Genomic DNA, 25,022 nt, shown 5'->3' with positions numbered 1-25,022 from the left:
ACCACAGAATCTTTCCATTATCTGAAAAAGATAAATCATACAGAAAAAAAAGACAACTTCTGTTGGAAAGCACTAAGACAAAATAGAAAGCAAAAGCTGGGGAGCAAGGGGGAAGAAGAGAAAAATGCAGAATTTCTAGAGAAAGCCACAAAAGACAGTAGCTATACTGCAGATCAAGGAGGTGTAGAAAGTGAGTTGATGGTTCTAGGGCCCTGCAGGAACTGCTCTGGGGTCCCTGAGCTTTGGTGGAAGTAAGCCAAGATACCTGGGTTCCATCCTTGAGTTGGGAAGATCCCCTGGAGAAGGAAATGGCAACCTACTTCAGTATTCTTGTCTGGAGAATCCCATGGACAGAGGAGCCTGGTGGGCTACAGTCCATGGGATCACAAAGAATCAGACACGACTGAGCAACTAAGACTTCCAGTTTCAGCGAAGACAACATTACAGCTGCTGTGCAGCTTTCACCCGATGGAGATAGAGTCACTGTGCTCTACTTTATTCAGGAGGATAAAGCACTCCTAGACGTGTTGTAAGAAATAGTTCAAGAAAAGAAGAGATTCTAAGCAGAATAAGAGAGAAGGAGAAAGAAAGATTCAGAAGGATTATTTACATAAAAACTGTATTCAAGGAGTTAACTGGATCCAGAAAGAGGGCAATTCTATACAGACCCAATCTAGAAGAGAAGCTTCAGATCTTGATCGGTGCTATTCAACAGAGTATTAACTTAAGACAAAAACATAACTTATGCATGTAAGTTTTTCTAGTAGCCATATTTAAGAGTAAAAAGAGATGAAATTTTAAAAAATATTTAATGTAATATATCAACATACAACTATTTCAAGCAAAAACATAAAAAAATATTGAGATAATTTACTTTTTATTTTCACACAAGTCTTTGGAATCCTAGACACAGCCCACACCTGCCACATTTCAAGCACTTAATAGTTAAAAGTGGCAAGTAATTACCTTATTGGACAGCACAGGGTCCAATTATAGGGTCCAGATACCGTACAATTTTTTGTCTTTAAAAATCAAGTAATTTTACTCAGGTATATCTTGATGATGTGCATTTGGGTTATACTTTTCATATACACACTGTACTATTTTAATTTACAGTTTCTAGTTTTTATATCTATTTTGTATCTGTTTTAAAACTAGTTTCAGGAAATTTCTCTTGAATTACTGTTTCTGGTATTTACTCCATTTCCTTGTTTTGTTTCCCAGGACTCTTATTTGCAGGCTAAACTACCTTTGCCCATCTTCAGTATTTATCATTTAATCAAAAATATTTTTTTCCCTTTCCTTTTAATTCTTCAATTTTTATTGGAGTATAGTTTTGTATGAAGGTCAAGAAGTAACAGTTAGAATCAGACATGGAATAAGAGACTGGTTCAAAACTGGGAAAGGAGTACATCAAGGCTGTATATTGTCACTCTGATTATTTAAATTTTATGCAGAGTGTAGCATGCGAAATGCTGGAATGAATGAAGCACAAGCTGAAATCAAGATTGCCAGGAGAAATATCAATAACTTCAGATATGAAAATGACACTACCCTAATAGCAGAAAGTGAAGAGGAACTAAAGAGCCTCTTGATGAAGGTGAAAGAGGAGAGTGAAAAAGCTGGCTTAAAAATCAACATTTAAAAAACTAAGATCATGGTATCCAGTCCCATCACTTCATGGCAAATAGGGAAACAATGAAAACAGTGAGAGACTTCATTTTCTTGGACTTCAAAATCACTGCAGTCAGTGACTGTAGTCATGAAATTAAAAGATCCTTGTTCCTTAGAATAAAAGCTATGACGACCCTGTCCTTGTGTTAGTCACTCAGTCGTCTCTGACTCTTTGTGACCCTATGCACTGTAGCCTGCCAGGCTCCTCTGCCCATGGGATTTTCCAGGCAAGAATACTAGAGTGGGTTGCCATTTACTTCCCCAAAGGATCCTTCCGACCAAGGGCATGAACCTGGGTCCCCTACACTGTAGGCAGATTCTTTACTGTCTGAGCCACCAGGGAAGCCCTAAATATTAATATACTCCTTGGAAAAAAAGCTATGACAAACCTAGACAGCACATTAAAGGAGCAGAGACATCATTTTGCCAACAAAGGTCTGCATAGTCAAAGCTATGGTTTTTCCAGTAGTCATGTACCAACGTGAGAATTAGACCATAAAGAAGGCTGAGCGCCCAAGAATTGATGCTTTCTCATTATCATGCTGGAGAAGACTCTTGAGAGTCCCTTGGACTGCAAGAAGATCAAACCAGTCAATCCTAAAGGAAATCAACCCTGAATATTCATTGGAAGGATTGATGCTGAAGCTGAAGCTCCAATACTTTGGCCACCTGATACAAAGAGCCAACTCACTGGAAAAGACCCTGATGCTGGGAAAGATTGAAGGCAGGAGGAGAAGGGGACGGCAGAGGATGAGATGGTTGGATGGCATCATCAACTCAATGGATGTGAATCTGAGCAAATTCTGGGAGATAGTGAAAGACAGGAAACCCTGGCGTGCTGCAGTCCATGGGGTCGCAAAGAGTCAAACACAACTGAGCAACTGAACAACAGTTGCTTTGCACTGTTGTGTCAGTTTCTGCTGTACAGGTGAGTCAGCTACACATATACACACACACCCTCTTTTTTGGATTTCCTTCCCACTTAAGTCACCACAGAGTACTGAGTAGAGTTCCCTGTACTATACAGTAGGTTCTCATTAGTTACTTTATACACACTCCTTATTTGTCATTAAAATCTTTCTCCTCTTCCATTTCTCTTACAGTACTATCTTTGCATCTATTTGCTCCCATGTTCCTTCCAGTTTAACCTTTATTTCTGAAATAATTTTTTAATTTATAAGTATTTTCTGAGTTCTGTCACCTCATTTGAAATTTAATCCTGATTTCTGGTGTTCTTCCATGTCTTCTGTAACTTCTTTTAACTATCCTGTAGCTTGTTATGAAACAGTAAATTACAGTTGTGATCTATTTTGTGGGTGTTTCTGTCTGGTATGCTTTCATTGCTAAGGATGTTATTCTGTTCTTTATTAATTTTTTTCTTAAACCTTAGCAGAGGATTTGAGCGTTGTACTTTTTCAGTGCTTGTTTTTAGATAAAATCAGTCACTGATCTCTTGGGAGAAGACAGGAACTGGGGTAACTCTTCTAACCTTGAAGAGTTCCCTCATTCAGAGTTTTCATGTAGTTTTAAAAATGGTTCCTTACTTTCTGGCTTTGTCCCCTCCCAGCTTTCATCTGGACTTTCTCTTTCTTTTAGGGCTTCCCAGATGGCCCAAAGGTAAAGAATCTGCCTGCCAATGCAGGAGATGCAAGAGATGAGGGTTCGATCCCAGGATTGGGAAGATCCCCTGGAGGAGGAATGTCAACCCACTCCTGTTTTCTTGCCTGGAGAATTCCGTGGACAGAGGAGCCTGGCAGGCTACAGTCCATGGGGTCAAAAGAGTCAGACATGACTAAGCACAACGGCGTAACCTCTCTTTCTTTTATTTCTTCTTGCTCATATTGCTTGGGATTTATCCTCCTGCATAAAGCCAGCCCTGGCAGGAAGCACTGGCCGCTCAACTGTGAGAACTCTGTAGGCTGCCCAGCTGTCTGAACTCTTCAGCCTAACTGCAGGACTTCACCCAGACCTCTCAGAATGGCCTGGGGTCTCTTCTAGAAAACACCCACTGGCTGTTATAGCATTCTCTTGGAGTTCTCATTAGAAGCCCCCTTGCTCCCTCTGCCATCTCACACCAATTCTGGAACCGCAGTGGTTCCTGTGGCTGTTGGTGGGTTTTGTCATTTGCATGCATGTTGGCATTCCTAGGGCTACCTTGATGTTAAATATTGTCTATGGGTTTTTGGTTGTATGATCAAGTTGTTCCATTTTTCTGGGAGAACTCAGGAGGATGGAACAATTATGCAGCCATAACTACATCTTCCTAGAATCCTCCAAGCACAAAATGTTAAGGTATCAGGGTTAGATATCAACTTGATATAAGCCAGGGCCAGGATTATAGTCACAAACACATACTATCATTGGGCCATCAACAGTGCACAGGCTGGAAGTTTCTGAATGACTGCATCTGATTGAAATAAAAATGAATAAGACAGAGACTTCTTGTATCTTGAGTTTTATATCTGAGGGTTATCAATAACTTAATTCAATAAGGAATTACTGAGCACAAGAAGATACTCTTCTAGAAACATGAGGAAGATGAGTTTGCCTCTGACTTAAAAGAGACTGTGAGTCTAGAAGCTGAAGAAATAATTAAAATTCCATGTGCTACGCAAGAATGGAAATAGGTGTAAAGCAACAAAGAGTACAGAGCAGGACAATTTATTCCCAGAGGGGAGGAGATGGGCATGGAAACAATAGCAATTATCATGACTATATATGCCTGTTTAGGGCAGAAATGGTGGTTATATGTGAGAGAACAACATTTCATTAAATGTTCATTCCAAAAATTTTCATGAAAAAAACTTCTTTTAAAAAAATATTAAAAACTAATGTGTATTAGATTGTGAAAAATAAAAATCAAGATTTTATTTGGGTCTGGATAAAAAGATCATCCTCCAAATAATTCACAGCTAGCTTATCTCAATAATATCGTCTTCAACCCTAAAGAATAATAAATAGTCTTATTATGTGTACCTATGAGCTGTCTTATGAGATGTATTAACCTTTTCAGAATAATTTAGTAAATCCTTATTTATATCTTTCCCCCCATTCTCTTTCAACTGACTTTATGAAACACGAATGTTTTAGTCTTCTGACTACTAAAAGAAACTACTGTTGTTCTCTCTCACTAACAAAATAGAACAGTCATATTAATAATAGCTTCCATTTAATGAACATTGCTGACAAGCAGGATGCTGAATATATTACAAACATGATCTTTTTTCACCATGATAACTTTATAGTTATCTTAAAAGCAACTTGAAGCTCAGGGATGATAAGTAACTTGACTAAGGTCACTTAAGTAGAAGGCAGTAAAAGCAGGAATTTGAACTCTTACTTTTCCCAGATATAAGTCACACTAGAAAACATAAACAAGCCCACAGAGGTGTTAAGGGCAAAAGTGCACTATGTTAGCTGGAACGGGAAAAGTGAGGGGTCTGACAACTTGCTGCCACTTCTGCTGCATGCAGCAAGGGTGCCAAGCCCTTCTTTGGCATTTTCCGTGCACTGAAGCACAGAGAACATGTGCTGACTTTTATTTTGGGTTCTTGTTTTCCCTTTGCTGGTGCAAAATGCCCATTAGCTAGATGTGACCTAGAAGGATTCGGGATCTTCACTGAAACTAAATAAAGTGATATCCTATAATTTTATTTAAAGCTTTTTTTTTTTTTTTAATGTGGACTCTATAGTCTTTATTGACTTTGTTACAATACTGCTTCTGTTCTACGCTTTGGTTTTTTGGCCCCAAGGCATGTGAGAGGTCTTAGCTCCCTGACCAGAGATTGAACCCACAGCCCCTGCATTGGAAGGTGCAGTCTTAACCACTGGACCACCAGGGACATACCTTTCTATAAATTTTGGTTTCTATGATTCTTCAAAAAAGAAAGAAAATTTTAAGCAATTTATCAATAAGAACAATTATCTTCCATTGTCTTATATTTACATATGAAAAGCATCAAGGTCCCATTATGATAGTTCCTTATTCCCAAGAGACTCTGACCCTTTAGTCACCAGGTATTAGTATTTCATAACTGGATATAATGTCCACAGACTCTGAGAAATTTGGACACTCTGTCAACGTGACCACTGATCTAAGAAAATATATTTGGAAATCACATTTCAATATCCTCAGGATTGATATGAAGCTGATGCACTAAAGCAAAAGTGACTTTACTATGCTTTATGTCAGCAAGTTACGGACAAGGTCTAATATAGGGGAGTGAAACAGAAGGGAATGGCTAAAGGACAAAATTACTAAAACATCCAAATCAGGAACCAATATTACACATAGGTCAAAGCCATTTAAGACAAGTTTAGCCTTCAATTTAATTTCATATTTTCGAATCAATATTCAGTACACACTGTGATCACTGTGATCAAAGCTAAGCAGATGTGATTATCTCATATACTAAACTCCAGAACTCCCAAAGAAACACCAATGCTGAGTGATTTAATGAGAAGCTGACCACACACTACTTACACCATAGACAAGGGGATGTTCGAAGAACTTGGGTCAAAAGGTTCAAACCAAATAGTTATACTTTAAGTTGTAAAAGGGCTATTTTCAAAAAAAAAACAAAAACAAGTGTTGGTACAGATGTGGAGAAAGTTGGTTGAAATGCAAAGTGTAAAACCATTATGAAAAAGAGTATGGAGTTTCCTCAAAAAAAGTTTCAGATAGAACCACCATATGTTCCAGCAACATCCTTCTGGGTATCAATCCAAAAGAACTGAAATCAGGATCTTGAAGAGACATTAGCACTCCCACGATCATAGCAGCACTATTTACAATAGTCAAGATATGGAATCAACCCAATGTCTATCCACAGAGCAATGCTTAAAGATGGAATACCATTCAGCCTCAAAAAAAGAGAAAATTTTGCAACAACATGCAACAACGTGGATGAACTCTGAGCATATTATGCTAAGTGATATAAGCCAGTCACAGAAAGACAAATATTACATGATTCCACTTGTATGACGTACCTAAAATAGTCAAAATCACAGAATCAAAGAGGAAAGTGGTGGTTGCAAGGGCTAGGGAGGGGAAATGGGGAGTTGCTGATCAACAGACATAAAGTTTCAGTTAAGCAAGATGAATTAAGTTTGAAATCTGCTGTACAACATTATATGCATCAGCAATGACAATGCATCATACCCTTAAAAAATTTAAGACAGTAGATCTCATGTGAAGTGTTTTTACCATAACAAAATAAAAAAATTCAGAGACCTAATCACCTGCACCCCCTCAAAAGTTTCCAAAACTACCTTGATGCACCAACTAAACTTATGTCGAACACTAGGAAAGCGCACATAAGAGCTTTTCCTCTTTTTCAAAGGGCTGCAAGAATCACATCCCAGTCTGGATGTGATTCCCTTTCCTCAGAAACAATTTTGACAGCCATGCAAGGCAGCTAGGTTCTAGAGTTCTCTGAGAAAATAATGAATGGCTGTCAGTCCCAGAATGCAATAAGGGAAAATAACATTTCTGCTTTCTAAATGAGACACTTCACTGAAGCCAAATAAAACAAAAACAAATGTACTGCATTTCCATTTTATCTGGCTATTTGAAGAACAGGTAAGCAGACATCCTCACGGGCATATTTAAAGAGTCTTCATAGAATTTCTACCCCATGGTTTATATCTGAGTGCCCAGAGCAAACTGCTTTTCATCAGTTACTCTGGCTGCAAATGAGGGCAGGGGTTAGGCGGAAGGCATGCAGGGAAGAAAGCATGGCACAGTAGTTAGAGGCAACAGCTTTGAAACTAGGCTTATCTGGGTTCAGATGCTGCCTTCTCTACTTTTGAAGTCATCATCTTAAGCAGGTTACTTGATCCCTCTGAATCTCAGCCTCTTCACCTGTACAATGGTGTAACAACCCCTTCCACTGGAATCATCATGAAGATTAAATGAAATTCTGTTTGTAATGCATGCAGCATGTGCCTGGTGGTGGGGATTATAAAATGAACAAAATACACTTCTTACTTCAGGTGCTTCAGATTTCTTACCACTCCTTACTGCAAATAAAATTTATTCATTCTACTTGCAACAAACATTTGAGCCTCCAGCACTGAGTGAGAAGAAGAGGGGGAATGGACAGAGGAACAGACATGTAATAAAACAAGCACAATAAAACCTTAATTGCAGAATCGAGGAGGTGAGTAAATAGGAACCCACAGTGAAATTCTTTACTTTTTGTATGTTTAATAATTGTCATAATAAACTGTTGGGAAAAAATTAAGGCAGAAGAGAAGAATTAATAGATAGAATCGAACTAAATTCTAAGAGAACAGAAAACCACACAGAGTTAAACCCGTAAGCAAAACACCCTGAACTATCCTGATTCCTGCTGAGACTGTGACATGGAGATAACCCTTGTTACTCTTGTGCACAGAACTGTCCCACTGCTGGAACCTGTGTGTCTGGGTCAGAATGCTAACAGGTGGCTGGAGACAGAGACAGATCTAAGAAGGGTATTAATTTCACAGCTCTCTTATGTCATGCAAAAAGCCCTTCAATTTCCAAATCACCGTTTTCCCAATCAAGAGGCTGCAAACAGAACAATATACTAAACAGAGCCACAGCATATAGTCAACTAAAGATATGGACTCTGTTTAATTAAAGTGAAAAAGATGTCCCTTGCTTTTCTCCTCCCTATCTTCCTGGCTCCTCTCATTCTACATAGCTTCCCATATAGATTTTCCCTTGTTATTTTTTTGAAACAAATTTCCACACGAGATCAAGACTAGGGAGTTAATCGTTAATTCCTTGCATGTAAATTATCTGCCCCTGACAGGAGATGCCCCCCAAATGACACATCAATATTGGATTCATTTCCCAAAAACATATTATCAGCTCCCAATTACCATTCCATTAGGACCAAGGATGACTTTGGTGAAAAGTTTCATCTCTGTGTCTAAATCTCAATGAGAATCAGGACAGTTCAGGGTATTTGTGCTTAAGGATCTAGCCCAGTATGGTTTTCTGCTCTGTTAGAATTCAGTTTGATTATAATCTACTAATTCTTCTGTACTGAATATTTTCCCCCAACATTTTATTATGAAAAGTACCAGAGGGTTAGGGAGTCCCGTGACAAGATAACCAAGTTAAGTTAAAATAAGTAAAGCAGTCATGGACCACAACATATTTTATTTTTAACAATGTAATATGGAAGAATAAATGACATTTAAAAAGTCTTAAGTAATCTTACGTCTTCATGGGTTCGAGACTGGCCAGTAAGCTTCATATTTACTATCAATATTATCTTTTGCTTACAAGAATACATTAATATCTTATTGAGAGGAATAACTTCTACATTGTTTTTGAGATTCTGCCTTGTAAGGAAGAGCTATAAACATCTGGCTTCTAAGAAATGTACAGCCACAGACATTTCTTTCATCTCGATGCCATTTTCACCTCATTTAGTACAGAACAGTGGCTTATAATGTCTAGGGCTAAAGCAAATTGTAATCCAAACCCGCTAATATTTCTCTTTTCCTTAATCCTAGTCAAGGAGTCTTATCCAAACCACTTTGCCTCCTGCTGTGGAAATGGTTTATATTCTTAAAGGTTTGCTCTCAAGAGGGGAAAAAAATGGTACTTAACCACTAACCATAGTAGTAAAATGTCTGTAATGTGATATTGTTGGTACCCACAGACGGTCTATTTCACGGAAATTGTAGTACAGAGGAACTACACTTTAATAATGTGATCCCAGGGCTCTAGCTATTAGCAGTTGAGGAGCTGGGATGAAAGTCTGCACAGTGATGATAACCACTGTGGTTCACTGAGCATCTACTGTATGCCACGGAGTGTGTTGCAGACTTTCCTTACATCACACCTAATTCTCCCAGCCATCTGGAATGGTAGGTCTCATCATCTCCATTTTATTTCTTTTTATTTTTTACTAAAAAAAAATTTCTTTTGGCCACACCATGAGGCACATAGGATCTATTTTCCAGACCATGGACAGAACCTGTGCCCCCTGCAGTGGAAGTCTGGGCCACTACGTCCCTAATCTCCAATTTACAAGCGAAGGAAGTCTAGCTCAGGGACATTAAAGTACTTATCGAGATCAGACAGGAATTCGGCAAACTGCCTGGCCTCCTTGCTTGGTCATTCTGTGGGGTTAGAGTCTATCCATTTTAATGGCACGGCAATAAGATCTTGATGAGTTATTTACCACCATGAGCCTCAGTTTTTTCATCTATAGAATAAGATGACTGCCACCTGCCCTCCAAAGGGCTGCTGCGGGGTACAGTGGACTAAGGCAGACAGTACACTAGCGCAACAGCCCATGGCTAGTGCTTGAGCAGTAACCCCAAGTAAGGAGAAAAGATGGCGCTGCTACATTTTCATGCCTTCCAGGCAATTTTTACATCCTCAAATTCCCAGTTATTGCCCTTTTCTATCTACCTGCATTTAAAATATTCTAATACTTATCTCTCGGGACACAGCATTGAGACTTTCAGGTTTTTCACTGGTGGGCACAGGAAAGACAGGACAGAAGAGAGACTGAAATAACTGTCTTTATCTTCTAGTTCTGCCTTTTTATCAGGTTACTCAGTTTTTCTCAGTACCATTATATTCTGCATACGCCTATTCTGTCCATACCCCAAGCAATCCAAACTGTGAATTTATATATTCATTTATCCTTCTAAGGCAAACCACAACTACAATGATCAAAACCCTACCACCAATCTATGACTTTAAGTATAAAATATTTAAATGTTACATATTAGCCAGGTGGGAATATCTTTGTTTGTAGAAATACAGTCTTCTGCAAATGATTTAGCTCAGCTTCTCCCTGTTTATGACAACCCATCAAATGTATATTACTCCTCTCCCATCCAAATGAGTAAACAAACTATTTACCTGACACATAACATGGCAAACCCTTTTTTGCCACAAAACTCTGTCTTCTGTTGTTCAGTACTAAATAATACAAAAAGAGTTTTTATTCTATTTGTTTAATTGACAAATATCAGTCAGTTTTCACTTTTTCTGTATGAATAACTTTGGCACTAGGTCATAAAACTTAAGTTATAAAAGTAGTGGCATAGCCTCCTTGGCATACTTTTCCTGAATACTTGTTTCCCAGAGTCTGATTTATTCAACCTAGTATTACTTTCTACCTACCATGTGTCATGCATGGTGCCAGGTCCCTGAGAAACAAACACTAAGCAAAAACAAGGAGGTTACACTCTGATGGAAGAGACAGAAATGCACCAAATAATCACATGATCACTGCAACTCAAACAACATCCAAAAAGGGAAATGCTACATGTCCATCACAGGGGGATGTGACCTGCTGAGGGATGGCCAGTGGGCTTTCCCAGGAAAGCAACATTTGAGCTGAGGTTTAATTAAAGGTGATAAGGGATACATAAGCAAAAGGAGGCAAGACGAACATTCTAGAGAGATGGGAAGAAGCACAGAAGCAGCACGGGTGGGCGGAAGAAAGCCAGTGTGGCTGGAACACAGAGACCAAAGAGACGCTTGTTGTGAGCTGAAGTTAGGAAGGCAGGTGAGTGCCAGTGCAGATTCCCATGGTCAACTTAAGGAGTCTCACCTTTACCTAAGAACACTGGGAAGGGACTGAAGCGTGGTGACACTGTCTGATCTGTACTTTGACTGCAGTGGGGGGGACTAGTGCACAGTAATTCATGGTGGAAAGAGATGAACCAGTTAAGGGTCTGCTGCAGTGATCCAGACAAAAGACCATGGCAGCTTGGACCAGACCAGTGATGAAGAAAGTAAATATTTAGAAGGCATAAGGAATCAGGACCAAGTGTGAGTACTGTGTTATGAGCTGTGCACGGACTCTTAGAATTTTCAGAAGCAACCTATGGGATGCATATTCTTTTCCGCATTTCATAGATGAGAATATTGAGGCATGTGGACATCTGTCCAAAGTGTACGTAGTTTAAATAATAGAACCAGAACCCCAAACCCATGTTTATTTAACGTCAAAGCCAACAACAAAATTATTGTTAAAAACTTGAAATAGAGTTAGGACAAAAGGTCTCTACAGCCAAGTTTCGAAACTCAAAAGCTTCTTGATTTATTTCATCAAGGTGCTAATGGTGAGCCCTGAAGAACATGGCCTTAGGTACCCCCCTCATAACATGGATTCTCTTTTGAAGGTTTATACCACAGAAGGCATACCTATTTCAACATATCGACTTGGCAAGTCCCTCATTTCACTGGCGTGCCGTTCCTTCACCGAGCATATCTAGAAAGGAAAGCCAAAGGTCATTTTTATTCATGTGATAGAAAACTCATCACATCTCATTCACTATATGGTACTTTGCTAAACTAGCCATGTAGCACTGAAGACAGGATGCACACATCCTACCCTATGACTTAAGTGATAGAAATTAATTTCAATGACATACAGCAACCTTTACTTATATCCTCCAACATGGTGTGCTCAGTTGCTTAGGTACATCCTACTCTTTGTGACCTCATGGACTGTAGCCCCCAGGCTCCACTGTCCATGGAATTCTCCAGGCAAGAATACTGGAGCAGGTTACCATTTCCTACTCCAGGGGATCTTCCCAGCCCAGGGATGGAACCCACATTTCTTGTCTTCTGCATTGGCAGGCAGATTCTTTACCACTGAGCCACCCGAGGAGCCCTACTCTCATGGTGCCAGGTCCCAGAGATATTATTCTCCAATAACGTTTTATTCAGGGACAGAAAAGAAGGAAGTGGATATAGTTTTAACATGTTTCCAATGACCCATTTTCTGAAACTCTATTGACAGACTCCTTCAACCATCATCCAAATAAAACTCCAGCAAAAGCACAGAGCCCCAAATGCCCAATGGCTAGTCTGGGCAACACCCATATAAGTCTAGTGTTTCTGATCACATTTTAGTAATTTATTTCACTGTTGCTAAATAATACTTTCCAAAAGTGTCACATGCTCTTCTTCTCTCAAGCTCATTAAAATACATGTACTACATAATTTAAATCAGGGATGGTAACGACAGCCCAGCCTCTGGTCTATTTTTTTACGGCTTGTAAGCTGAAAATGACTATACAGTGGAAGTGAGAAATAGATTTAAAGGACTAGATCTGATAGAGTGCCTGATGAACTATGGATGGAGGCATGTGACACTGTACAGGAGAGAGGAATCAAGACCATCCCTAAGAAAAAGAAATGCAAAAAAGCAAAATGGCTGTCTGAGGAGGCCTTACAAATAGCTGTGAAAAGAAGAGAAGTGAAAAGCAAAGGAGAAAAGGAAAGATATACCCATTTGAATGCCGAGTTCCAAAGAACAGCAAGGAGAGATATGAAAGCCTTCCTCAGCGATCAATGCAAAGAAATAGAGGAAAACAATAGAATGGGAAAGACTAGAGATCTCCTTAAGAAAATTAGAGATCCCAAGGGAACATTTCATGCAAATGGGCTCAATAAAGGACAGAAATGGTATGGATCTAACAGAAGCAAAGATATTAAGAAGAGGTGGTAAGAATACACAGAAGAACTGTACAAAAATGATCTTCACGACCAAGATAATCACGATGGTGTGATCACTCACCTAGAGCCAGACATCCTGGAATATGAAGATAAGTGGGCCTTAGGAAGCATCACTACAAACAAAGCTAGTGGAGGTGTTGGAATTCCAGTTGAACTATTCCAAATCCTGAAAGATGATGCTGTGAAAGTGCTGCACTCAATATGCCAGCAAATTTGGAAAAATCAGCAGTGGCCACAGGACTGCAAAAGGTCAGTTTTCATTCCAATCCCAAAGAAAGTCAATGCAAAAGAATGCTCAAACTACCAAACAATTGCACTCATCTCACACGCTAGTAAAGTAATGCTTAAAATTCTCCAAGCCAAGCTTCAGCAATACATGAACCGTGAACTTCCAGATGTTCAAGCTGGTTTTAGAAAAGGCAGAAGAACCAGAGATCAAATTGCCAACATCCACTGGATCATAGAAAAAGCAAGAGAGTTCCAGAAAAACATCTATTTCTGCTTTATTGACTATGCCAAAGCCTTTGACTGTGTGGATCACAATAAACTTTGGAAAATTCTGAGAGAGATGGGAATATCAGACCACCTGACTGCCTCTTTAGAAACCTGTATGCAGGTCAGGAAGCAACAGCTAGAACTGGACATGGAACAACAGACTGGTTCCAAATAGGACAAGGAGTATGTCAAGGCTGTATATTGTCATCCTGCTTATTTAACTTATATGCAGAGTACGTCATGAGAAACGCTGGGCTGGAAGAAGCACAAGCTGGAATCAAGATTGCCGGGAGAAATATCAATAACCTCAGATATGCAGATGACAGCACCCTTACGGCAGAAAGTGAAGAGGAACTAAAGAGCCTCTGATGAAAGTGAAAGAGGAGAGTGAAAAAGTTGGCTTAAAGCTCAACATTCAGTAAACTAAGATCATGGCATCCAGTCCCATCACTTCATGGCAAATAGATGGGGAAACAGTGGAAACAGTGTCAGACTTTATTTTTCTGGGCTCCAAAATCACTGCAGATGGTGACTGCAGCCATGAAATTAAAAGACGCTTACTCCTTGGAAGGAAAGTTATGACCAACCTAGACAGCATATTAAAAAGCAGAGACATTACTTTGCCAACAAAGGTCCGTCTAGTCAAGGCTATGGTTTTTCCAGTGGTCATGTATGGATATGAGAGTTGGACTGTAAAGAGGGCTGAGTGCTGAAGAATTGATGCTTTTGAACTGTGGTGCTGGAGAAGACTCTTGAGAGTCCATTGGACTGCAAGGAGATCCAACCAGTTCATCCTAAAGGAGATCAGTCCTGGGTGTTCATTGGAAGGACTGATGTTGAAGATGAAACTCCAATACTTTGGCCATCTGATGCAAAGATCTGACTCATTTGAAAAGACCCTGATGCCAGTAAAGATTGAGGGTGGGAGGAGAAGGGGACGACAGAGGATGAGATGGTTGGATGGCATCACTGACGCAATGGACATGGGTTTGGGTGGACTCTGGGAGTTGGTGATGGACAGGGAGGCCTGGCATGCTGCAGTTCATGGGGTCTCAAAGAGTCAGACACAACTGAGCGACTGATCTGAAGCTGAAAATAATTTTTAGATTTTTGAAGGTTTGAAAAAGTGAAAAGGAGAGGAGGGAGACTGGGAAGGAAAAACAAATAAAAAGAAAAGTGCTTGACAAAAACAATATGTAGCAGGCAAAGGGCTTCCTTGGTAGCTCAGTTGGTAAAGAATCCACCTGCAATGCAGGAGATCCCAGTTCGATTCCTGGGTCAGGAAGATCCGCTGGAGAAGGTATAGGCTACCCACTCTAGTATTCTTGGACTTCCCTTATAGTTCAGCTGGTAAAGAATCTGCCTGCAATGCTGGAGACCTGGGTTAAATCCCTGGGTCAGGAAGATCCCCTGGAGAAGGGAAAGGCTAACCACTCCAGTATTCTGGCCTGAAGAATTCTGGGGTTGCAAAGAGTCAGACATAACTGAGCGACTTTCACTTACTTCACTTAAAGTTTAAAATCTTTACCTCCAGCCTTTTACAGAAAGTTTTCCAACTCATATTTTAAATTATATGTATACAGTTTGAACAGAAATTTTATATATTTATTTTATATATATATACATACATGTGTGTGTATATATATATATATACATATATATATACACACACACACAGCCCATAACACATATGTGTGTTAACTGTGGATGTTTTAGGATAATAAGACTATGGATATTTTATAAAATTTTTTTTTTGCTGTGTTTTCTGAAGAAATGTACTCTATTTTGTAATAAGAACTGAGAAAAATTTACATAGTTCAGCCATCCAGTTTAAGACTGAGCCTCAAATGTCTATCAACAGATGAATGAATACAGAAGATGTGGTACATATAAACAACAGAATATTCTTCATCTCTAAAAAAGAATGAAATAATGCCACTTGCAACATGGATGGACCTAGAGATTATCATACTTGTTGCCAAAGGGGAGGGGACTAGTGGAGGGAAGGATAGAAAGTTTGGGGTTAGTAGAATGAATAAACAACAAGGACCTATTGTATAGCACAGGGAACTATGTTCAGTAACCTACGATAAATGATAATGGAAAAGAATATGAAAAAGAATGTGTATATGTGTGTGTATGTGTGTGTGTGTGTGTGTGTGTGTATATATATATATATACACGTGTAACTGACTCACTTTGCTATACAGCAGAAATTAACACAACACTGTAAATCAACTACAGTTTAATTTTAAAAAAAAGACTGAGTCATAAGTACTAACCCTATACAAACTTCTTTTAGACAACATTTATTGCATTATTTTATAGCTGTATCCCTGAGTGTACCTACAACATGAAAATTTCTAAAATACAGAAACTCCAAAGGGAAAAAACAATCATACGTTGTCCCATAACAAACTGAACACTATTAATAATTCACACTTTTGGAGAAGCTACTTTTCTTAACTTAAAATTACTACAAATAGTTTAATGTGCTATTTAAATATCCTTACATGATTCTTCAATATCTTCATAGTATTTCATTACATGAATGAACTGTAATTTAATCAATCCTATTTTAGACAGTAGTTTTTTGCTTCCTATCTCTTTCTGATGCCAGCAATAATGCAATCAACATGCTCCTATATAAAACTTTTGGACTTCTGTTTCATTAGGATAAATTCCTAGAGGTAGAATTGATAGATCAATGTACATTTCTGCAGTAAAAAAAAAAAAACCAGACCTGGATCTGACTGGTTCAGATCATGAACTCCTTACTGCAAAATTCAGGTTTAAAGTGAAGAAAATAGACCATCCAGGTATGACCTAAATCAAACCCCTTATGATTATATAGCAGATGTGATGAATAGATTCAAGGGATTAGATCTAGTAGACAGAGTGCCTGAAGAACTACAGATGGAGGCTAGTAACATTGTACAGGAGGTGGTAAACAAAACCACCCCCAAGAAAAAGAAATGTAAGAAGGCAAAGTGGTTGTCTGAGGAGGCCTTACATGTAGCCAAGAAAAGAAGAGAAAAGAAAAGAAGAAAAGGCAAAGATATATCCAACTGAATACAGAGTTCCAGAGAATAGCAGAGAGAGATAAGCAAGCCTTCTTAAGTGAACAATACAAAGAAATAAAGGAAAACAATAGAATGGGGAAGACTAGAGACCTCTTCAAGAAAATAAGAGATACCAAGAGACCGTTTCATGCAAAGATGGGCACAATAAAGGACAGAAACAGTATGGACCTAATAGAAGCAGAAGATTTTAAGAACAGGTGGCAAGAATATACAGAAGAACTATGCAAAAAAGGTCTTAATGACCCAGATAACCACAATGGTGTGGCCACTCAACTAAAACCATATATCCTGGAATGTGAAGTCAACCAGGCCTTAGGAAGCATTACTATAAACAAAGATAGCTTCAGCTGAGCTATTTCAAATCCTGAAAGATGATGCTATTAAAGTGCCGCACTCAATATGTCAGCAAATTTGCAAAACTCAGCAGTGGCCACAGGGCTGGAAAAGGTTAGTTTTCATCCAAATCCCAAAGAAGGGCAATGCCAAAAAATGTTCAAACTACCACCCAATTGCATTCATTCATATGCTAGGCTTCAACAGTACATAAACCAAGAACTTTCAGATGCGCAAGCTGGATTTAGAAAAGGCAGAGGAACAAGAGATCGACTTGCCAACATTCACTAAATCACAGAAAAAGCGAACGGAACTCCCCTCTCTCCAAAAAGAAACACATCTACTTCTGCTTCATTGACTATGCTAAAGTCTTTTTGTGATACACTGAGTGGATCACAATAAATTGTGGAATATCAGACCACCTTACCTGTCTCCTAAAAAACCTGAATGCAGGTCAAGAAGCAACAGTTAGAACCAGGCATGGAACAACAGACTGGCTCAAAATTAGGAAAGGAATAGGTTAAGGCTGTATATTGTCACCTTGCTTATTTAACTTATATGCACAGTACATCATGCAAAATGCTGGGCTGGATGAATCACAAATTGGAATCAAGACTGCCGGAAGATATAACAACAACTTCAGATATACATGGTACCATTCTAATGGCAGAAATTGAAGAGGAACTAAAGAGCCTCTTGATGAAAGTGAAAGAGGAGAGTGAAAAAGATGGCTTAAAACTCATCATTCATTAAACAAAGATCCATGGCATCCAGTCCCATCACTTCATGGCAAACAGATGGGGAAACAATGGAAACAGTGACAGACTTTATTTTCTTGGGCTCCAAAATCACTGCAGATGGTGACTGCAGCCATGAAATTAAAAGATGCTTGCTCCTTGGAAGAAAAGCTATGAACAACTTAGCATATTAAAAAGCAGAGACATTACTTTGCCACAAAGGTCCGTGTAGTCAAAGCTCTGGCTTTTTTAGTAGTCATGTATGGATGTGAGAGTTGGACCATAAAGAAAGCTGAGTGCTGAACAACTGATGCTTTTGAACTTTGGTGTTGGAGAAGACTCTTGAGAGTTCCTTGGACTGCAAGGAGATCAAACCAATCATTCCTAAAGGAAATCAGTCCTAAATATTCATTGGAAGGACTGATGCTGAAGGTGAAACTGCAATACTTTGGCCATCTGATGCAAAGAGCTGAAAAATCTTGGAAAAATTGGAAAAACATTGGAAAAATCTTTCATGCCAGGAAAGATTGAAGGCAAAAGGAGAAGGGAGTGACAGAGGATAAGATGGTTGGATGGCTTCACTGACTCAGTGGACATGATTTCAGCAAACTCCGGGAGAGAGTGAAGGACAGAGGAGCTTAGGGTGCTGCAGTTCATGCAGAGGCAAAAAGTCAGACACAACTTGGTGACTGAATAACAACAACAGACAATGTGGGATAATCTCCCCATCTATAGAAGCTTAGTTAGTCGTATCTTTTTGCTCGGCTCTTTACCATATAAAGAAACATTTATAGGTGGTGGGAATCAGGATTGCTATCTTGGGGACCATAATTCACCTAATGGAGGAAGCATTTCCAGTAGCAATCCAGTAGCATGAACTTCTTTCATGTCCCAATAGGCTAGTTTCCCTTTTCTTTCACCAAAAAATAAAAGAAAAGAAAATACCAACTTTAAAACAAGGGAAAAAGCCACTTGGTCTATTTAAGATACTTAAAAACTATCAAGAACATCAGTTTACTGGATCAGTACTGGGATAGGGAGACTGAGAAGCCCTCTTTTGTCCTTGACTTTGAGGTACAACCTCCTTCCTATTACCTTAAATGTGACTGTTGTGTTCATTTAACACATGGAAACAATTACCACATGTTCTACTAAGAAAAAGAACCTGAATCATAACTAGATCTACCTTAAACTAACAATGCTTATTTTGATGATAACAATTGCCACATTAATAATTTTTATGCTTTCTTTTTCACAGAGGAATTTTCAATAGCCATGTCTCTTTCATGACCTTTCTGGAATTTTCTGACATAACTATGACAGCTTACATTTCCTACGCACAGTATGCCAGATCCTATACTAAGTTCTTCATTAAACTGCCCCAAAATATGTGATGTGAGAACTATCAGCGCTCCCATCTTGCAGATGAGGAGAGTGAAGCTTAGAGAGGGTCACACAGGAAGGTCAGTGGGAAAACTGGAATGGATTCCAGGTCCGTGTGACTCTACAGCCCGAGCCCTTCCATTAGGCTACTGCTGGGATATCTTCTTACAACACCTTTATCTCAGCTAAGTTTTACTTTATTTAGACGAAGGTATATATTTTTAAAGGGAAACAAACAACTTTTGCTCTGAAATACCTAATAAGAGACAAGTGCTACTAGGTACGAAATAAAGGTGAATGGACTTTGGGCCTCGTTCTGCAGAACAGCTTCATTTACCCAGGCATATAAAAGGCAGGTGATATATGTGACAAAACAGCCCCAAGTTATATCATCCATAATAAGCCTGGGCCTTTACTCCACCAAACTACTAGTGAGCAAGCAGGATGATTTCATTTCAACCTTCTTTTCCCACCGTCAGTTCTACTGGAGAAGCTCAGGATCAAAGCTAAGGGAAATGGAAGGAAAAATAAAGAAAGGGACCCAAGTGAACCAGTAACACAATGCATATTCCATAAACAGTTAAGGCCTACTGGGTTACAGGAAATTAAAAAAAGATCAGAAAGGTTACACCATTCTGAACATGGATAAGGTCATGAGAAAGGACAGATCTGAAAACTCACACTTATGCCATGACCATAATATGCAGGTGAAAATATTTTGGCTCTGAGAAGCCATTCAAGAACTCATATTCTTGGACTTCCGTGGAGGTCCAGTGGTTGGGACTTGGCCTTCCAATGCAAGGGGTGCGGGTCTGATCCCTGGTCAGGGAACTAAGATCCCACATGCCTCGGGGCAATGCCATAACAGATTTAATAAGGACTTCAGAAACAGTCCACACACACACACATACACACACACACACAGGAACTCATTCCTTTGGACCATCATCAGTAGCTCTATAACAACATGGACTGATGAGAAAGACAAGTAAACACACCTTGACAGACGTCCCCCAGCCAATGATCAGCGTCACATTGTCCTTCCAGCAGAGGCTACAGGGATACATATCTGGGCGAAGACTTATATCATCCCGGGGCACGTTCGTGATTCTCTGCTTTGAGGTGATGTCAAAAATCTTCACGCCCTGGAAAATAAAGTAGCATTAAGCATCCTGGACTCGAGAGAAGGAAAGTGAAAGGAAATTTAATAATGGCCACTGCTATACACCAGTGATAACGAGCACTGCGAAGTATTGACAGTGTTTATTGGGTCCCACTGGGAACCACAGAAACGTTCCGACTCCACATGAATCCCGTGAAAACCCAGAACAAAAGGAAACCTCCTTCTTTTCAGGCAAAGGAGATTTTATGAGCAGATGGCACAAGCAACACAAATGGTAAATGTACAAGAATCAGCAACTACATTTCCAAAATGACAGACAAGAAACACATATGTATTGTTACACCTCAAGGATGGGATTTGCTTTTCAGAAAAGCTTTGAGTCTGAAAACCCACTAGGTAAAGAAAACTACACCTGACATTTTAAAGTACTGAAATCAAGAAACATTGAGCAAGCAGCTAAATGAAAATAAACCAAGAGGCCATACATCTGTTGACCATGACTGTGACCCAGAAGACGTAGGAAAAGTCCCAACTAGCACAGCAGCTTCCGGGAAGTTTCTACCATGCAAAATGGAATAGCTGGGGACTTCCAAATGCAAGGGGCTTGGGTTCGATACCTGGTCAGGGAACAGAGCTCATATGACGTTGCAGCATGGCAAAATAAAAAAAGGAATAGCACAGATTTGCTAAATTGTACGTCAAAATTCCAAAAGCTATAGTTATGCCAGATGTCCTAAAGGTAATTTTAAACTTTGTATTCGCCCTAACTCATATCGACTAAACTTGAGGTAAGCGAAGCATCAAAAATTAGGACCCACTTTTTCAAAGGCAGGCCTATTTTGGGTCAGTGATTATTCTGGGAGTAAAAGAAATCAGCAATATCCTGCCCTTGTTTCATATCGACTGGCACTTGCCCTTGGCTAATAGGCAAATGGTATTTTCAAAACCATGTTCCCATTGCAGCCCTTCCATTATTAAGATGCCTTTTCATTTTCTTGGCTATTCTCCATGCCTCGGGTTTCTTCCTCTAAAATAGAGTCCAGGATATGTTGGAAATTACTCTCTGATGAAAGCCAAAAGCAATCTAATTTCTTCACCCTTCCGGGTATGATATCAATCGCCACGAGCACCTTTCAGAAATGGTGGTGGGAGGCGTGGCATCCCCACCCTTTGTCACAGCCCTCTGGGTCTGGCCATCCTTCTGGCGCTGAACAAGGCTTAGAGAGATGGAAATGCACTTTTACCATATTATTGGCCCAGGCAATCAGATGGCCCCTCCACTTCACACTCCTTATGTTCCCTTCCCCTTCATGCAGAACTGAAGACTTCCATCTGCTCATCCAAGATCGTTCAAACAGCAGCAACTAGGGGCAAATATCATAAAAACAGAATTTTAAAAACCAAGAGCCATATGGTAAATTCCTTATTATTTTTGCCTGGACATTCAACAAGTAACAAACAAATTTAAAAAATAATTAATTGGAGGATAATTGCTTTACGATGCTGCACTATTTTCTTCTGTACATCATGAATTAGCCATATGTATACATATATTCCCTCTCTCTTGAATGCCCCTCCCATCGCCCACCCCCGATCCCACCCCTCTAGCTCATCACAGAGCACCAGGCTGAGATTCCTGTGTTACACAGCAACCCCCCACTATCTATCTATTATACACATGATAGTGTCTGTATGTCGATACCACTTTCTCAATCCGTCCCATCCTCTCCTCCCGCTGTGTCCACAAATCCAAGTAACAAACAAATTACTCTCAATATTTTAAATACAGACTTATAGTGGTACATGATTCGCATTTTGGAAAGTATTCCCAGTCTATCTAATCCTGTCCAGGAGGACACTGTTTAAAATGTTTCAGTATTGAAGTTATTACACAGTCCAGCCACAAGATGGCACCAAAATACCAAAAGTCAGAGAAAAAAGAATGCATGTATGGTATTTAGCCAAAAGATTTTTACCACAGAAAGTTCTTCAAGTAATTGATCAGAATTAATTTATTTAGTAATTTGGGAAATCAAAACTTTAGAACTTTTCTCTGAAAATAAGATTAGCCACAGGTTCAGCTGCAATGATTAGAAAGGGTCTGTCTTTCATTTAACTCAAGATAAATAACTATGACTCGAGGAGTAATTATTCATGTCACAAGAGAAATGTGCTTTAGAATTTAACTTCTACAGGAATTTCAGAGTAGCTACCTATCAAAAAAATATGTTGAATAAATTTTATGACCAAAAATAACTGGTCAAACCCTCTACACAGAGATGTAGTTCTTTTAGAAATCACACATTATTAAGGAATCAAAAATTTTTTTCTTGCTATATCCAATTTAAATCCTGTAAGAAAAGACCTTTATACAATATATAACAATACATACAACATATATAATTTATACAATGTAGAACTTAAAATATGTAAGTTAGACATAGAATTCTGAAACACACGTTATCTTTTAAAAGCATTCCTTAATGGACTTTTAAAAATTCCTATTATAAGTGTCAATTTCAATGATAATACCCCACTTCCAAAAAAGGAAGAAAAAAAGGTAACAGAAAGTAAATTCACATTATTAATACTTTTATATATCTTTCTCAGTAGCCAGAGGGGCACACACACACACAAAAAAGGTGAGGGGGAGTTATAATTAAATAAGTGGCCATCATCATAAGTAAGCTGAGTATAGTCTCATAAAAATACCAGAAATGTTTAAAGTTCTCTGTCATCCATGCAAGTGCAGGCAGCCTTACAACATCCTTACTGGAGACTGGAGGCAGAACTTTTACTCAAGACATGTGGTCCTGTGTTCCCATCGGATACACACAGGATAGATCTCTTCTACATGCTTAGTGATCTTCAAAGCCATCTTGACTGGCCCAGGTTCTAAGAAATTCTCAGCACCACCAAGACTGCCTGCTTCCAGTTAGCGACCCTTAGGTACGGCCTCCAGCTGTGACTCAGCCTCTCCCCTGGGTCATGACGCAGAGAACAGCGCTAAGGCGGTCACTGAGTGTGTGCAGGGTTTTGTGATGGAACAGGTCTGAAACTGGGGATCAGAGGTGAAAGCTTGAGAGTATGGCTCCTACCATACATCAGGTCACACTCCACTAAAGACAGGTAGCTACTGACAATTGTATTCAACATGAGGAACTGGTAAGACCACAAGGTCTGTCGTCCCCACGTCAGTGGCCTCAGTCAGGTGACAGGAAAAGAAGTGGGCGGGGCCAGGGAGAGCTCCACCAGCACCTGTTGGAAGGGCGGCTCTGCTGGAGGGCCAGTGGGAGAGGCATGGAGATGCAGGGCGAGGCGTCTCCCTCACCAATACCCATCAGGAAATGGCCAATTGAATATTAAAAGGGCAACAGTCTGCACCTGGGTCAGGAAAATTAAATAAGCCCTCAATTTCAAATTAGAAGTTCTGTAAAACATAACAGGAGGAGGATCCTGGTGAAGGCTGTGAGCTGACTCACTACAAGAAAGAGCCCGCCTCGGTCAGGTATATGGAAGGATGCCACAGTGCAGTGGGGGCTGGGGCTGAGGCGGCCACAGGGGAAATCTCAGGCAGGGACACAGGGTCCTTGATCAGCACTGGCAACAGCACACCTGAACTGCCATGCTGGCCGCTGCTCAGAGAAACAGCTTGGAAGGAAAAAGCAGGCAGGCTGGGACTGGAGGGGGCCTCCTGAGGGCAACTGTGCCCGTTACTGAGGTGGGCAGTACCTGCCTTAATAAGTACAGAGAACAAGTTTTGTTTTTGTTCTCTTATTTTTTAAAATGCAGCACTTCTCTGCTGCGCCAGTAATTACTAGGTTGGTCAAAAAAGTTCGTTTGGATTTTTCTGTGACATCATACAGGAAACCCGAATGAACTTTTTGGCCAACCCAATGCATTCTTTTGTATCCATTTTCCCAACAGACAATTATGTTCCAATTCAGCAAAATGGAAAACATAAAAGCTCTCCCACCACTGACCAGAGTAAAAGATTTGGACAAGTTCTCACAAAATCTATGGACAACTTCATAGCCACGTCTCGTAAATATGAGCTCACAAGAAGAAAACACTGGCAATATGGAAAAATTCAGGATTTGAAAACAATAAAACTTATCTAGGGAATAAGAAAAAATCTCCTACTCCTACCACCACCTGAAGGAGACATAACGTAAAGCAGAAAAGGGCTTCGGGAATAATTCTTTTTATTCTCAGGTGACAAGAAAATAAAGCAAGAAATTAATAACAAAGGATAAGAGCAAAACAAGAGAAAAAAAATGGAAATAAAAAAATAAAATACTCTCTATCCTTGGGTAAAAGAGGAAATCAAACTGCGGCCAGAGCACTTGGAAAATGAAAATACAGACAGTATAAACCTAAACTTTAGGGGATGCAATCAAAGTTGTAAACAAGGGTGAGTCCACAGCTCTCAAAGTTAATAATGAACGAAAACAGATGTGTGTGTACGAGCTACACGGAAAACAAAAATACTTTACTGAGGGACAGAGGAGGAGAGCAAAACAAATGGAAAGATACAGCGTTTACCTGGATGATAAGACTCAGAATTCTCACTGAAGAGCTTAAGTCTTACGAAGTTAACCTACGGTTTTCATGCACACCCCAAGAAAATCCCAAAGGAATTATTTCTAGAGCTTTTAAAATGCAATGGACTCATTTGAAAATGCGTGATAACAACAAAAAAT

General features: G+C 39.5%; 1 protein-coding gene across 5 annotated transcripts in view; it reads right to left on the bottom strand.

Moving 5' to 3' along the window:
- Nucleotides 1-25,022, bottom strand: part of VPS41 (VPS41 subunit of HOPS complex) — a 200,089-nt gene that overhangs the window by 52,608 nt on the left and 122,459 nt on the right. For all 5 annotated transcript variants that reach the window (XM_006058820.4, XM_044946820.2, XM_044946819.2 and 2 more), the window contains 3 exons: nt 21,564-21,683; nt 20,195-20,341; nt 11,846-11,912 (listed from right to left, as the gene is read on the bottom strand). In XM_006058820.4, coding sequence (XP_006058882.2) covers nt 11,846-11,912; nt 20,195-20,341; nt 21,564-21,683 — 334 coding nt within the window. The remainder of the gene's footprint in view (nt 1-11,845; nt 11,913-20,194; nt 20,342-21,563; nt 21,684-25,022) is intronic.

This window comes from Bubalus bubalis, chromosome 8 (genome assembly GCF_019923935.1).
Source record: "Bubalus bubalis isolate 160015118507 breed Murrah chromosome 8, NDDB_SH_1, whole genome shotgun sequence".
Lineage (NCBI taxonomy): Eukaryota > Metazoa > Chordata > Mammalia > Artiodactyla > Bovidae > Bubalus > Bubalus bubalis.
The sequence above is the reverse complement of the archived record's forward strand: the minus strand, read 5'-3'. Positions and strand labels throughout refer to the sequence as shown.